Source organism: Heloderma suspectum, chromosome 10, assembly GCF_057233095.1.
Source record: "Heloderma suspectum isolate Gila_16-S chromosome 10, 16-S_ref, whole genome shotgun sequence".
Taxonomy (NCBI): domain Eukaryota; kingdom Metazoa; phylum Chordata; class Lepidosauria; order Squamata; family Helodermatidae; genus Heloderma; species Heloderma suspectum.
In genome coordinates, this window is record NC_139467.1 from 17,005,139 (window position 1) to 17,017,357 (window position 12,219).

At 46.4% G+C, this 12,219-nt stretch overlaps 2 protein-coding genes across 3 annotated transcripts in view; one reads left to right on the forward strand and one right to left on the reverse strand.

Moving 5' to 3' along the window:
* Positions 1-6,483, forward strand: part of LOC146337832 (B-cell receptor CD22-like) — a 38,001-nt gene extending 31,518 nt beyond the window's left edge. Inside the window, exon 10 of one of the 2 annotated variants that reach the window (XM_084815338.1) lies at positions 4,521-6,483. In XM_084815338.1, coding sequence (XP_084671464.1) covers positions 4,521-4,664 — 144 coding nt within the window. In that variant the 3' untranslated portion in view covers positions 4,665-6,483. The remainder of the gene's footprint in view (positions 1-4,520) is intronic. The other variant, XM_084815339.1, reaches the window with a different exon arrangement.
* HAMP (hepcidin antimicrobial peptide) lies at positions 5,239-11,772 on the reverse strand. The gene is made up of 3 exons (XM_084815340.1): positions 11,549-11,772; positions 8,852-8,926; positions 5,239-7,143 (listed from the first exon to the last, which is right to left on the reverse strand). Exons 1-3 carry the CDS (start codon positions 11,624-11,626, stop codon positions 7,042-7,044), a joined length of 255 nt encoding a protein of 84 aa, XP_084671466.1. The 5' UTR covers positions 11,627-11,772; the 3' UTR covers positions 5,239-7,041.
* Positions 11,773-12,219: the final 447 nt, after the last annotated feature.

Consider the following 12,219-nt stretch of genomic DNA (forward strand, 5'->3'; position numbering starts at 1 on the left):
CGTAGCCGCCGCCATTTGCGTACCTGTATTGAGCCGTGATAGGCTACTAGGGATGTCATAGAATTCCACCACGAATCTTGGTGAGGCCGAATGCCAGTGCATTCAGCCCCCCGAAATCTGTGGCGGAATGGCCTGCCACCCCCCCGCGGATCTCCCCTGGTACGAGACTTACCTGGGGCGGATCTTCGGGGCAGCAGCGGCTCCGGCAGCGGGTCCAGCGGCAGCTTTGGTGGCAACGGTGGCCGGTCTTCCGACCGGCTGCCGCCGCCACCATTTCCAGGCTTGTGAAAAAAAAAGAAGAAGACGTGATAGGCTACGTAACGATTTACATAGCCTATCATCGCTAGGTTTAAAAAAAAAGAAAAAAAAGACGTGATAGGCTACATAAATCTTTACGTAGCCTATCATGGTTGGGGGTGGGTTTTAAAAAAAAATGCATACGCAAATGCGTACGTAAGTATTTACATAGACTATGACGGCGAAAATCAAGGGGAACGCAAATAGCGTAGCGGGCGCTATTTGTGTCCCCTTTTGATTCACTGTTTTAGCCTACATAAAGATTTACGTAGGCTAAAATGGTGAATGAAAAAGGGATGCAAATAGCACTCACTACGCTATTTGCGTTCCCCTTGATTTTCGCCGTCATAGTCTACGTAAATACTTACGTAGATTAAGACGGCCAAAAAGAAGGAACGCAAATGGTGGCAGCCATAGCCGCCGCCACTTGCGTACGCGGTTGTTTTTGTTTGTTTGTTTGTTTTTTTACCCAGAGCCCTCCGTGGCCGGAAATCCGGCTGCGGACGGCTCTGGCCTGGCCAGGCCGGGCCTGGCCGGCTGCTCCACAGAGCTGCCGCGGAGCACAGCCGGCCGTTCGAGGATTCTGGGGGGAGGAACGGAGTGCTCCCCCCCACCATCAACATAATCCACGAAAGTTAAGTCACTTTCGTACATCCCTATAGGCTACGTAAATATTTACGTAGCCTATCACAGCAGGGGGAAAAAAAACCAGTGTATGCAAATGGCGGTAGCCGCCACCATTTGCGTACGCTGGGGCTTTTTCCCCCTGCCGTGATAGGCTACGTAAATACTTAATGGCGTCCCTGCGTTAGCCGTGATAGGCTACGTAAGTATTTATGTAGCCTATCACGGCTATGAAGAGGAGAAAGCGAATAGCGGCCATAGGACAGCCGCCTTTCACAAAGCAGCGCGGATGGGAGCAGGTAAGTGCTCCGTCCCGCGCGCCTTTTGTGGGTTGGGGGGTGGGGGCTTTGTTCCATGATGGATTTCAGGGGGCCGAATGCACTGGCATTCGGCCTCACCGAGATCCGTTGCGGAATTCTCCGACATTCCTAGATTTTAAACAGTTCAGCTGGGATACCATCATCTCCTGCTGCCTTGTTATTAGCAATGCTTCTTAAGGCCCATTCAACCTCACTCTTCTGGATGTCTGGCTCTAGCTCACTGACCACACCGTCAAATCTATCCCCGATATTATTATCCTTCCTATACGGATATACGGATCCGTATAGATATACGGATATACGGATATCTTCCGTAAGATATACGGATCTTCCGTATATTCTTGCCACCTTTTCTTGATCTCTTCTGCTTCTGTTAGGTCCTTGCCATCTTTGTTTTTGGTCCTACCCATTTTTGCCTGGAATTTACCTCCGATGTTTCTAATTTTCTGGAAGAGGTCTCTTGTCGTTCCTATTCTATTACCTTCTTCCGCTTCCGCGCATTGCTTGTTTAAAAATAATTCCTTATCTCTTCTGGCTAACCTCTGGAATTTTGCATATAATTGGGCATATCTCCCCCTATCACTATCGCCTTTTGCTTTCCTTCTTTCTTGGGCTGCTTCCAGTGTCTCAGCAGACAGCCATCTTGCCTTTTTCGTTTTCTTTTTCTTTGGGACTTTTTTGTTGCTGCCTCCTGAACAATGTTGCGAACTTTTGTCCATAGTTCTTCCAGGACCCTATCTACTAAATCTAGTCCCTTAAATCTATTCTTCACCTCCACGGCATATTCATTAGGAATATTAGTGAGCTCATATCTAACTGATCTGTGGGTCTTCCCTATTCTCTTGAGTCTGATTCTAAATTGTGCAATAAGAAGTTCGTGATCTGAACTACAATCAGCTCCAGGTCTTGTTTTTACCAACTGCATAGATGTCCGCCACCTTTGGCTACAAAGGATGTAGTCAATCTGATTTTGGTGTCGACCGTCTGCTGAAGTCCATGTATAAAGTCGTCTCTTAGGTTGTTGGAAGAGAGTGTTTGTTATGCACAGTGAGTTGTCTTGGCAAAATTCTATCAGCCTATGTCCTGCTTCATTTTGTTTTCCCAGACCATGCTTGCCTGTAATTCCAGGTGTCGTTTGACTACCCACCTTAGCATTCCAGTCTCCTGTAATGAAAATAACATCTTTTTTTGGCGTACTATCCAGTAGGTGCTGCAGATCCTCATAGAACTGATCTACTTCTGCTTCTTCAGCATCTGTGCTTGGGGTGTATATTTGGATCACTGTGATGTTAAATGGCTTACCCTGAATTTTAAGTGAGATAATTCTATCATTTTTTTCGATTGTATCCAATCACTGCTTTAACCACTTTATCATTAATTATGAAGGCTACTCCATTTCTTCTGTGCTCCTCTTGTCCACAGTAGTAGATCTGATGATCATTTGATGTGAAGTGGCCCATTCCAGTCCATTTCACTTCACTGACACCCAAAGTGTCTATATGTAATCTTGACATCTCCCCAATAACCGCATCCAATTTTCCCTGGCTCATAGATCTTACATTCCAGGTTCCTATGGTGTGTTGATCTTTAGAACATCGGATTCGCCGTTCACCACCAGCACCATCAGCTGCTAGCCATCCTTTCGGCTTTGAGCTAGCTGCATCATCACATGTGGGGCTAGTTGAACTTATCCTCTGTTCCTCCCAGTAGCATTTTGACCATCTTCCGACCTGGGAGTCCCATCTTCCAATGGTATACTGACATATCTCTGGTTGTACTGATCCATTTAGTTTTTATGGCAAGAATACTGGAGTGGGTTGCCATTTCCGTCCCCAGGGATTGTATTTAGTCTGACCTCTCTGCCATGACCTTCCCGTCTTGGGTGTCCCTTCACAGTTTAGCTCATGACGTCATTGAGGTGCTCAAGCTCCAGTACCATGACAAGGTAATGATCTCCTTTGCTGAAGAAAATACCTTAACCCACCCCAAATGCCTGCCTGAACAACCACGTTTTTAATTCACATCGGAAGCTCATTAAAGCTTCTCCATCTTTGGCTGCAAAATACATAATCAATCTGATTTAGATATTGACCATCTGGTGATGTCCACGTGTAGAGTTGCCTGTTGTGCTGTTGGAAAAGAGTGTTTGCTATGATCAGCGTGTTCGCTTGGCAAAACTCTATTAGGCTTTGTCCTGCTTCATTTTGTACACCAAGGCCATGCTTGCCTGTTATCCTGGTTATTTCTTGACTTCCTACTTTAGCATTCCAATCCCCTATGATGAAGAGGACATCTTTTTTTGGTGTTAGTTCTAGAAGGTGTTGTAGGTCTTCATAGAACCGATCAACCTCAGCTTCTTCGGCATCAGTGGTTGGGGCATAGACTTGAACTACTATGATGTTGAATGGTTTGCCTTGGATTCGTACTGAGATCATTCAGTTGTTTTTGAGATTGTACCCCAGTACTGCTTTTCCCACCCTTTTATTGACTATGAGTGCTACTCCATTTCTTCTAAAGGATTCTTGCCCATAGTAGTAGATATAATGGTCACCTGAATTAAATTCACCCATGCTTGTCCATTTTAATTCGCTGATTCCCAAGATGTCGATGTTCAATCTTGCCATCTCATGTTTGACCATTTCCAGCTTACCTTGATTCATTGAACTTACATTCCAGGTCCCTAGACAATATTGTTCTTTACAGCATCGGATTTTCTTTTCACCACCAGATACATCCACAGCTGAGTGTCCTTTCGGCTTTGGCCCAGCCGCTTCACTCTTTCTGGCACTACTTGGAAATTCCCTCTGCTCTTCCCCAGTAGTATATTGGACACCTTCCGACCCGAGGGGCTCATCTTCTGGCGTCATATCTTTTAGACTTGTGATACGTTCGATGGGGTTTTCTTGGCAAGAATACTGGAGTGGGTTGCCATTTCCTTCTCCACTGGACCACATTTTGTCAGAACTCTCCACCATGACCTGTCTGTCTTGGGTGGCCCTGCACAGCATAGCTTATGGCTTCACTGAGTTACGCAAGCCCCTCCGCTACAACAAGGCAGTGATCCATGAAGGGGAGTGCAATCCTATAGTTGTTTCCAAAGAAGTAAGCCCCAGATCAGCCTATAGACTCCCAATTAATCGGTAAACACTTTTTAAAAAGTTAATTATTCCCTCTTCTACACAGTACATATTGAAATGTTGGCTATCCCCGGCTGAGAGCTGCCTTCTAAGTTGCTTGAACTCAAACACTGTTTTTCTCCTCCCCTCTCCTTTGTTTTAGGATCTAAGCACTGAGAATTATGAGACCATGGGGATAGCAGAAGATTATGAGAATCTATCAGCAGGGGGATGTGCCGGACATTATGGGAACCCGAGCAATTGGCAGTCCTCCTCTGGCACCGATCAAATCTACTCCAATGTCTGATCTGAGAAGGGAGCGGACAAAAGGAGCGTGTCTGCATTTTTTTCTATATAACAAGTGTAACTAGAACTAATGCTAGCTAGAGGAACGGGTGTGATCAGGCAGGAGAGCTGGGGAGACATGGTGTCAAACGAGGACACCTAAATAAATAAACCTTGCGAGGATCCCTGGCTGCAAGGTGGACCTCCCAGAATTCCCTGGGGAACATTATTAGTATAAACCCTTGGGACTCCCTGCTACAGGGAAACATTATTAGTGTTAACTCCCAGGTGGTGGTGATGTGTGTGTGGGGGTATATTATAGGTGTAGAACCTTGGTGGGGGAAATATTTATGGTGTTACCCCCTAAGGCTCCTTCCTGAGGGGAAATATTATTGATCCTCACCCCCTGGGATTGCCTGCTGAAAAGGGATAGTTAATGACACTAGTCCCCAGGACTGCCTGCTGAAGTGTATGGAAGTATAATAATCCCCTTCTTCTTTTCCACGACTGAGATCTTTCCTGCTGTGCTGAGCCCATGGTGTCAGTGGATTTTACTGTCAAGACTTTCAAAGTATATGTCTCTATTTTTGTACTTTCAGCATGTCCATGCCGCTTTTATTGCTGTGATTATTTGGACTCAGGGTGGAGGGGAGGACACCATTCAGATCTCTCTGTGGGGGACTGCATTACATTAGAGGCTTTGCGTACACTATAGGAGGATGTGCCGGACATTGTGGGAACCTGCCACGTTTTCTTCCCTAGCTGGGCTCCCGTGCCTTGAACAGCTGCATGAGAGCTGGAAATCCAGCAGCAGTTGTGGTTTCCTTCACTGTATACTATTCAGTGTGTGGTAAGCCTCCACCAGTTGAATTTCTGTCTGTCATGCAGCTTTTCAAGGCGGGGAATCCCGGCCAGAAAGAAAGGCAGCAGCGGTCCATAACTGATTCCTGTCCTTCATGCTTTTGTAGAGGATGTAGGTCAGCAACAGGGTGCCCATCCCCTCCCACTTAAAAAAATAACACATTTTCTTGCCGATAGCTGGGATCACTTCTAAGCAAAGTGAAGGCATCAAGCTGCTGCCCTCTTCATTTCCCATAAACGCCTCTGGGCTACATGTGGGGGTTCAGAGACATTCTTTTGAAATGGAGATATTGGGGGGGGGAGAACAGATGTGTGTGTGTGTATTAGAGAGGGATGGGGGCAAGGGAGGGAGAAAAAGAAATTGAGGGGCTGGGAATGAATCGGCTGGCAGAGGAGAGGGGGTAGAGAAAAAGAGTGCCTTCTGTGAAATAGTTTTCTGTTGGTGCTGAAAACTAGGTGTTGTTTAATGTGTTGTGGCTCAGACCACACACTTGCCTGTTACACAGCCATTTGGGCAGGTTACTTGTCCTTTGTGACTCACTACACATCCCCAGGCAGCCATTTTGTGATGGTGCCTATGACAGATCCTCAAATTGCCAGACATGCCTGTGCCCAAAAAGGTGCCTGTCCCTGATGTAAGTGAACACAGGAGAAGACTCATTGCCCTGTGGCGCGGACAGTACGAACATGGTGTATGGGGCACAGTTGCCACTGGGCCTCTTGCCAGGGACCCAGGCTGTTCTGATGGCATCTGTGAAGATGGGAGCCAGGAGCGAAGCAGAATTGCTACTAGATTTGGCCTAACTACGAAGCAAATTTCACAGGTCCTGTTCAAACAAAATGGCTGCAGGAATTTCAAGAGGAGTTAAATGGATTTTGATAATGCTAGTTAAATTGCGGGTGCGGGGGGGGAGCAGCCATAGTTTAGCAGCTTAGAGTCCATGCTTTACATGCATAAAGTCTCAGGTGGCCCCTCCAGCAAAAAAATAAATAAAAATAAGTCAGAAAGGGCTAGGAAAGATCTCTCATAGCAGCTGTCTTAGGTGGAGGAGACAAAACTGCATTACCCACTGGCCAAATGGCCTGACTCCATATTACATCGCTTTATGTGCTTTTTCACACACCTCAGGTTGCTATCACATTTTGAGCTACATTTTGAGAACTACCCCCCCGCCGCACCCCCAAGCCTCACCTTTGAGAATTTCAAAGGAAATTCAATTGTTTTTAATAGGATTAACGGCATTTATCAGAAGGCGAAGGAAAGGGTTGAACATCCCTTCTGAGTTGGGAGCAGTAATCAGCAATTCACAATGACAACTTGTGAGGTAAAAAGACTTTTCATTCCCAGTAACAAACATGAATGTGCAAAGCAAACCAACGAACAAAACCCAGTGCCAAACTAATAAATAAGGAGTATGCGTTGGGTGTAGTGGGGGTCAGGTTGGGGGTCGGCGTGGGTGGGAAGCCTGGTGTGTGTGGTGCTACGACAGCGGGCAGTCTAACAGCGCTGTGGTCATCCATCAAGGCCTTCCCCCTCTTCATGTCCGACAGCAGAGACCGCAGCCCTTGTTCCTGCAGCACTTGCAGCAGTAAGTGCAGACGGATAAGGCGGTGTGGCGCTTGGGTCTCTGTAGCAACATCTGCGGTTGGAAGTGAAAAGAGTGTTGTCACTGAACGGGTACTTTTAAAAAAAGACGCCTGATTTTCCCAAATATTGTCCAAGAGGGGCTTACAATGAGGCCTGAATACGAGAGACACCAAATATAAAACATCCCCCCCGCCCAATCACTAAGATACAGTATAATTGAAACAAACAAAAAATCGCTAATGTTGCTCTCAGAAAGGGCGGTTGGCGTTTTTCAGGTCTGAGGCAGGGCTTGGCCTGGTTGAGGCATAGGCCTGTTGATAGTGCATATCTTCATCCTTCCATGGGGATCACGAAGAGAGAGTTTTTTTGGATTAGGACAGAGGGAGAGATTGATAATTGGGGTTTCCGGGTTCTTCCTGCATTCTCCCTCTGCTACTGATATTGGGTTGTCCTATTCCTTCTCAGTTCAGAGAAGGCCTATAGCACAGGGGGAAGAGCACGTGCTTTGTATGCGGAACATCCCAGGTTCAATCACTGGCATCTTTAGTTAAAACTATTCTGCTGGACCCAGACTTAGTCATGGGTAGAATAGATCGGGGGCGCCAAGCTTTTTGGGTCAGTGGGCATGTTTGGAATTATTAGGGAGTGTTGCGGGTGCTCTCACAAAATGGCTGCCATCAGGTGGAGGCTTGGCCATTCATAAAATTAATGCCATGGTGGGCATGGCCGGTCACAAACACTCATTCCCCAGAAGGCAAACGGGTGAGGCTCAAAAAAAGGTAACTTCTCCAAGTACCTTAGGTACATGGCAGAGGTGGGTTTGAGCACCAAAACACAAAAACATGCTTTTCAATCTAAATAAAGATGGCACCTAAAGGTAGCATTTCACTTTGCAGAATGCCAGCTTCCCAGTTTTTTTTTTAAAAAAAGCTGTTTAAGAAATAAAATAAAATTTTAAAAAATCAGAAAGGGTGGGGTGCATGGCTGGCACCACACTGGAAACCCTAGGAGCAGATCCATTGAGATCAATAGGACTTCTATTAGTCATGACTAAAAGTCTCGTTAATTTTAAGGGGTCTGCTCTAAGCATGACTAAATCCACAAATTGGACTTGCAAGGGTCCTAGCGGACTAGCTCTAGGTAGGGCTGACAGTGTTTTGCTTTCAAAACACCGGGTACCTCAAGTGAGTGCCTCTGAGCATAGACAGACAGAGGGCCTCTTCTTCTCTGACTGGAGCAATAGGGGTTTTCTTTTTTCTTTTTAAGGGTTCTAAGGGTGTGCAACCAAAGGAAAGGCAGGGCAGGAGAAGCCACAAACACATAGAATCATAGAACAGTAGGGTTGGAAGGGGCCTACAAGGCCATCGAATCCAACCCCTTGCTCAATGCAAGAATCCAAGTCAGAGCATCCCTGACAGATGGCTGTCCAGCCTCGTCTTGAACGCCTCCAGTGTGGGAGAGCCCACCACCTCCCTAGGTAATTGGTTCCATAGTCATATTGCTCTTAACAGTCAGGAGGTTTTTCCTGATGTTCAGCCGGAATCTGGCTTCCTGTAACTTGAGCCCATCATTCCATGAACAGAGGGCCCCCTTCGCAACTGCAGCACTGTGCAAAGGCAGGGTTCAGGGCTGCAGCCTGGTACATCACATGAACATACACTGCGTAGAAAGAGAGAGAGATCTGCCCCCCCCCCCCACGCACACACCCCTTGCTTTCTTGCTGGGGTAATACAAGCAGCATTTGTTTATAGAGGTCTCACCTGCAATCCAGAGATTTCGGCCTCAGGCTCAGCCTTGTATGTATCCAAGCTGACCAAGTCTTTCTGGGCTCCTGTCTGTAAAGGGAAGGAAAGAAGGATATTTGCTTCAGCAATTCTATTTCTGAACGGGGGCGAGGAAAATCTTACAACAGTTCACAGCAAAAAGGTCCAGTTCACTTTCTCTAAACCTGATGACAGCGCAATGTAAGTTTTCATCTCTGGTTCACTCTTCTCTCCCCTCACCCTGCTGATGACTTTCCTCTATCCTTGGACCTGAGAGACTGTCCTATTTATTATCATGGGCATTTTAGCCTTTCCCTTTTAGCTGTGTGACACAGTAAGCTGCCCTTGTCAGAATTCCCTCTCCTGCACAACTCTTTAAAACCCAGATGGGGGTACTTTTTTTAAAACCCAGATGGGGGTGCCACGCTCCCTTGGGAGTAATTTTCTGGGGGCCACATGTTAGCAGTTGGCCAGGCCAGAGCCAAAAGTGGGATGGGTCACCCTTCTCTCTCTGCCACAGGTTGTCCACCCCTGGTTTAAAGGCACAGCAGCCCTGTCCTCATTTGCCTCTAAGGCAAGGAAGTAATAAGATGGCATTTCGACGTTTTCAAGGAAGAAGTGGAGGATATGCATCAGGTTTGCTCTGTAAGCAAAATGGCAATACGTTGTTCTTGCCGGGGTCATAGATGGCTTGGAAGGGCCTACAAGAGCACCGAGTCCAACCCCTGCTTAATGCAGGAAGCCTCATACCCAGGTAGTCTCCCATCCAAGTACTAACCAGGGCTGACCTTGCTTAGCTTCCGAGATCAGATGAGATCAGGCACATCCAGCCCTTTGGATGGCCCTATGACACATCTAAAGAATTCTTCCTTACCCACTACAATCATGTCTGGTTATCTCTTTGATAAACCCACATTTCAATGGTCTTTTGAAAACCCAGTTCTTACATTATAGGACCAGTATAGTTGCTGTTTGTCCTGCAGCTCCACCTCATGTGACAACTCACAGGGGACCAGGCCTAGCATGAGGGAGCTAGTGATGCTAGGCATCTGCCAAGGCCCTTCCAAGAGGAAGGGGGCCCATTGCTAACCTCCAAAGTTGCAGTGCAGCTCAGGCCCACAGGGAAACAGCAAGCGAATGAGCATCCACACTAAGGAATTGCATGAGGAGAGCTATAGTAGCAGCAACAGCAGCGGCGTGATTAGCATTGGCATGGTTCTTCCCCTGTGTTCTTCCCCCTCCTGTACATTGTCTACATTCATATGCTACTGGAGTGACAGGGGATGAAGTCACAGGGTAGCATCAAGCATGTCGCTGCATAGGTATAGACACAGAATCATAGGGTTGGAAGGGGCCTACAAGACCATCGAGTCCAACCCCCAGCTCAGTGCAGGAAGCCTGATACCCAGGCAGTCTCCCACCCAAGCACTAACCAGGGCTGACCCTGCTTAGCTTCCGAGATCAGACACAAGGTTGTGTCACTCAGACTTCACAGGGGGAATTGCTTTAGCTATAGATTAACTGACATCATGACATGATTTCTGAACTAGGCAGGGCAGATTAGCAAGTAAAACAAAAAAATAAATAGATGGTCCAGGCCACATTATCCCATTTTTGTACTTATTAGTTAATCTGGAATACCCCAGGATTCTACATCCATAGTAGTTAACATGCATTACTATCCTCCGCTTCTCTTAGAAGCATATGAAGATCATTGAGCGCACACAATTTGGAGATGGCTCAGTTTCACCTGCTGCTGTATTCAGCTACCCCGCAACAGCTCTTTCCTGCTCTCTTTTCAGAAAGCCAAGAGAAGGACAGGTTTTTTTGACTGAGTGTGCATGTGTGCATGTGGCATGGCAAGCTGTGCATTGCATGGTGCCTGGGTATTCATACATGTGCATCTACATGCATGTGCTCTAGATGCATCCATTCTCTACCCCGTCACAAACTCTTATGAGATTCTGTGATGGAGCTAAACCCTGAAGATGGACACTAGGAACTTGCAGTAAAAACAAACAAACAAACATTAAGAAAGAATTTCCCCAAGGTAAAAACACGGACAGTGATTTATCAGGACTATCCCTGATAAAAAGTGGGGCCTACAATAAAATGTTGCAGCGTGGAATGCTGCTTTTCAAGATTCCAGACACCCTACTCTATTCCACCCCCTTTTTTTTGTTTCGCTCCCTAATAATCAGCCAGCATTCTGTAGCCACTAAGCATGCTCAGTCCTCATTGGGCTGTTTTTGGTTTTTTCCCCTTCTACCCTTACAGATTTTGTTTGTACTTCTGCAAACCTTGAGGTTTCCCCAAGCCTGCAGATAATTGTGAATGGGGGGGTGGGGGGTGCCATTCCGTCTTCATTGGCAATGACACTCACAGCCAGAACATCAGAAAAAGAGGGATTGCTAGAATGGTATACTGAGGTATCTCAATACTCCTTGCCACAGCCCTCTATGGCCAGTTGTCATCATCTTCCTCCATATTGTACATTGGGGGCTACCTCTGAGATAAGAGGATCCAGCTTAGGAGTTCAGTTTAGGGGAGGAATTCAACTCCGCTCACACTCATAACTACTAAGCGACACGTTCCAGGATGTGAAGGGCTAACCAATCTATCCCCCTGCAATCTTGACTGCCATCTTTAGGATCTACTGCAATTCTAGGTCATAATTTATCATTTGATTCTCACCTGAATTCTGAAGGCACAGAGGTTTCTGGGGGCACCGCTGAGAAGAATGAAGATTACGCAGGCCAATTGCAGTTTCATCTTCCTTTGTTGAGATGGGCCCTGTTCCTCTTTTTTCTTCAATCTGTTTCCTCTTCTTTTATTTAGGCTGCCCCGTTCTCTCTCTCTCTCTCTCTCTCTCTCTCTCTCTCTCTCTCTCTCTCTGGGATAGGCCAAGATTGTGTTATGCCCAAGCGAGCAGGGAAGCTACCTTTATATGCCAGAGAGTCCCTCCCCACTTTGGTATCAGCCAATCCCCTGCATTTCAAATTTGGAAGAGAGAACCCATGAGCAAACAGGTCGATAGGTTTAACACATTTGATCAAAAACTCGTATTCCTCAAAGGCAGAGAAAATTTCTCAACTGATGCAAGTCGAGGATGCTGTATGAGACTTTGCATCCTCATTTATGCCACTGTAAACAGAATGGATCAAGCTTGCTGTTCAGCAGCAGGGGTAACACGCGTAACTACACAGCACATTGTTCCTTAGCTTTTAATCTTTGATCCTTTCTGGGGTTTCCCCAACCATTGCAACAGATTTACCGTAATTTATTTTCTGACTTGAGTTCTTTAAAAAATAATAACCTCAAGTCAAAAATAGGACAATATAGTTTTTGGATTAGAAATCCCCCAG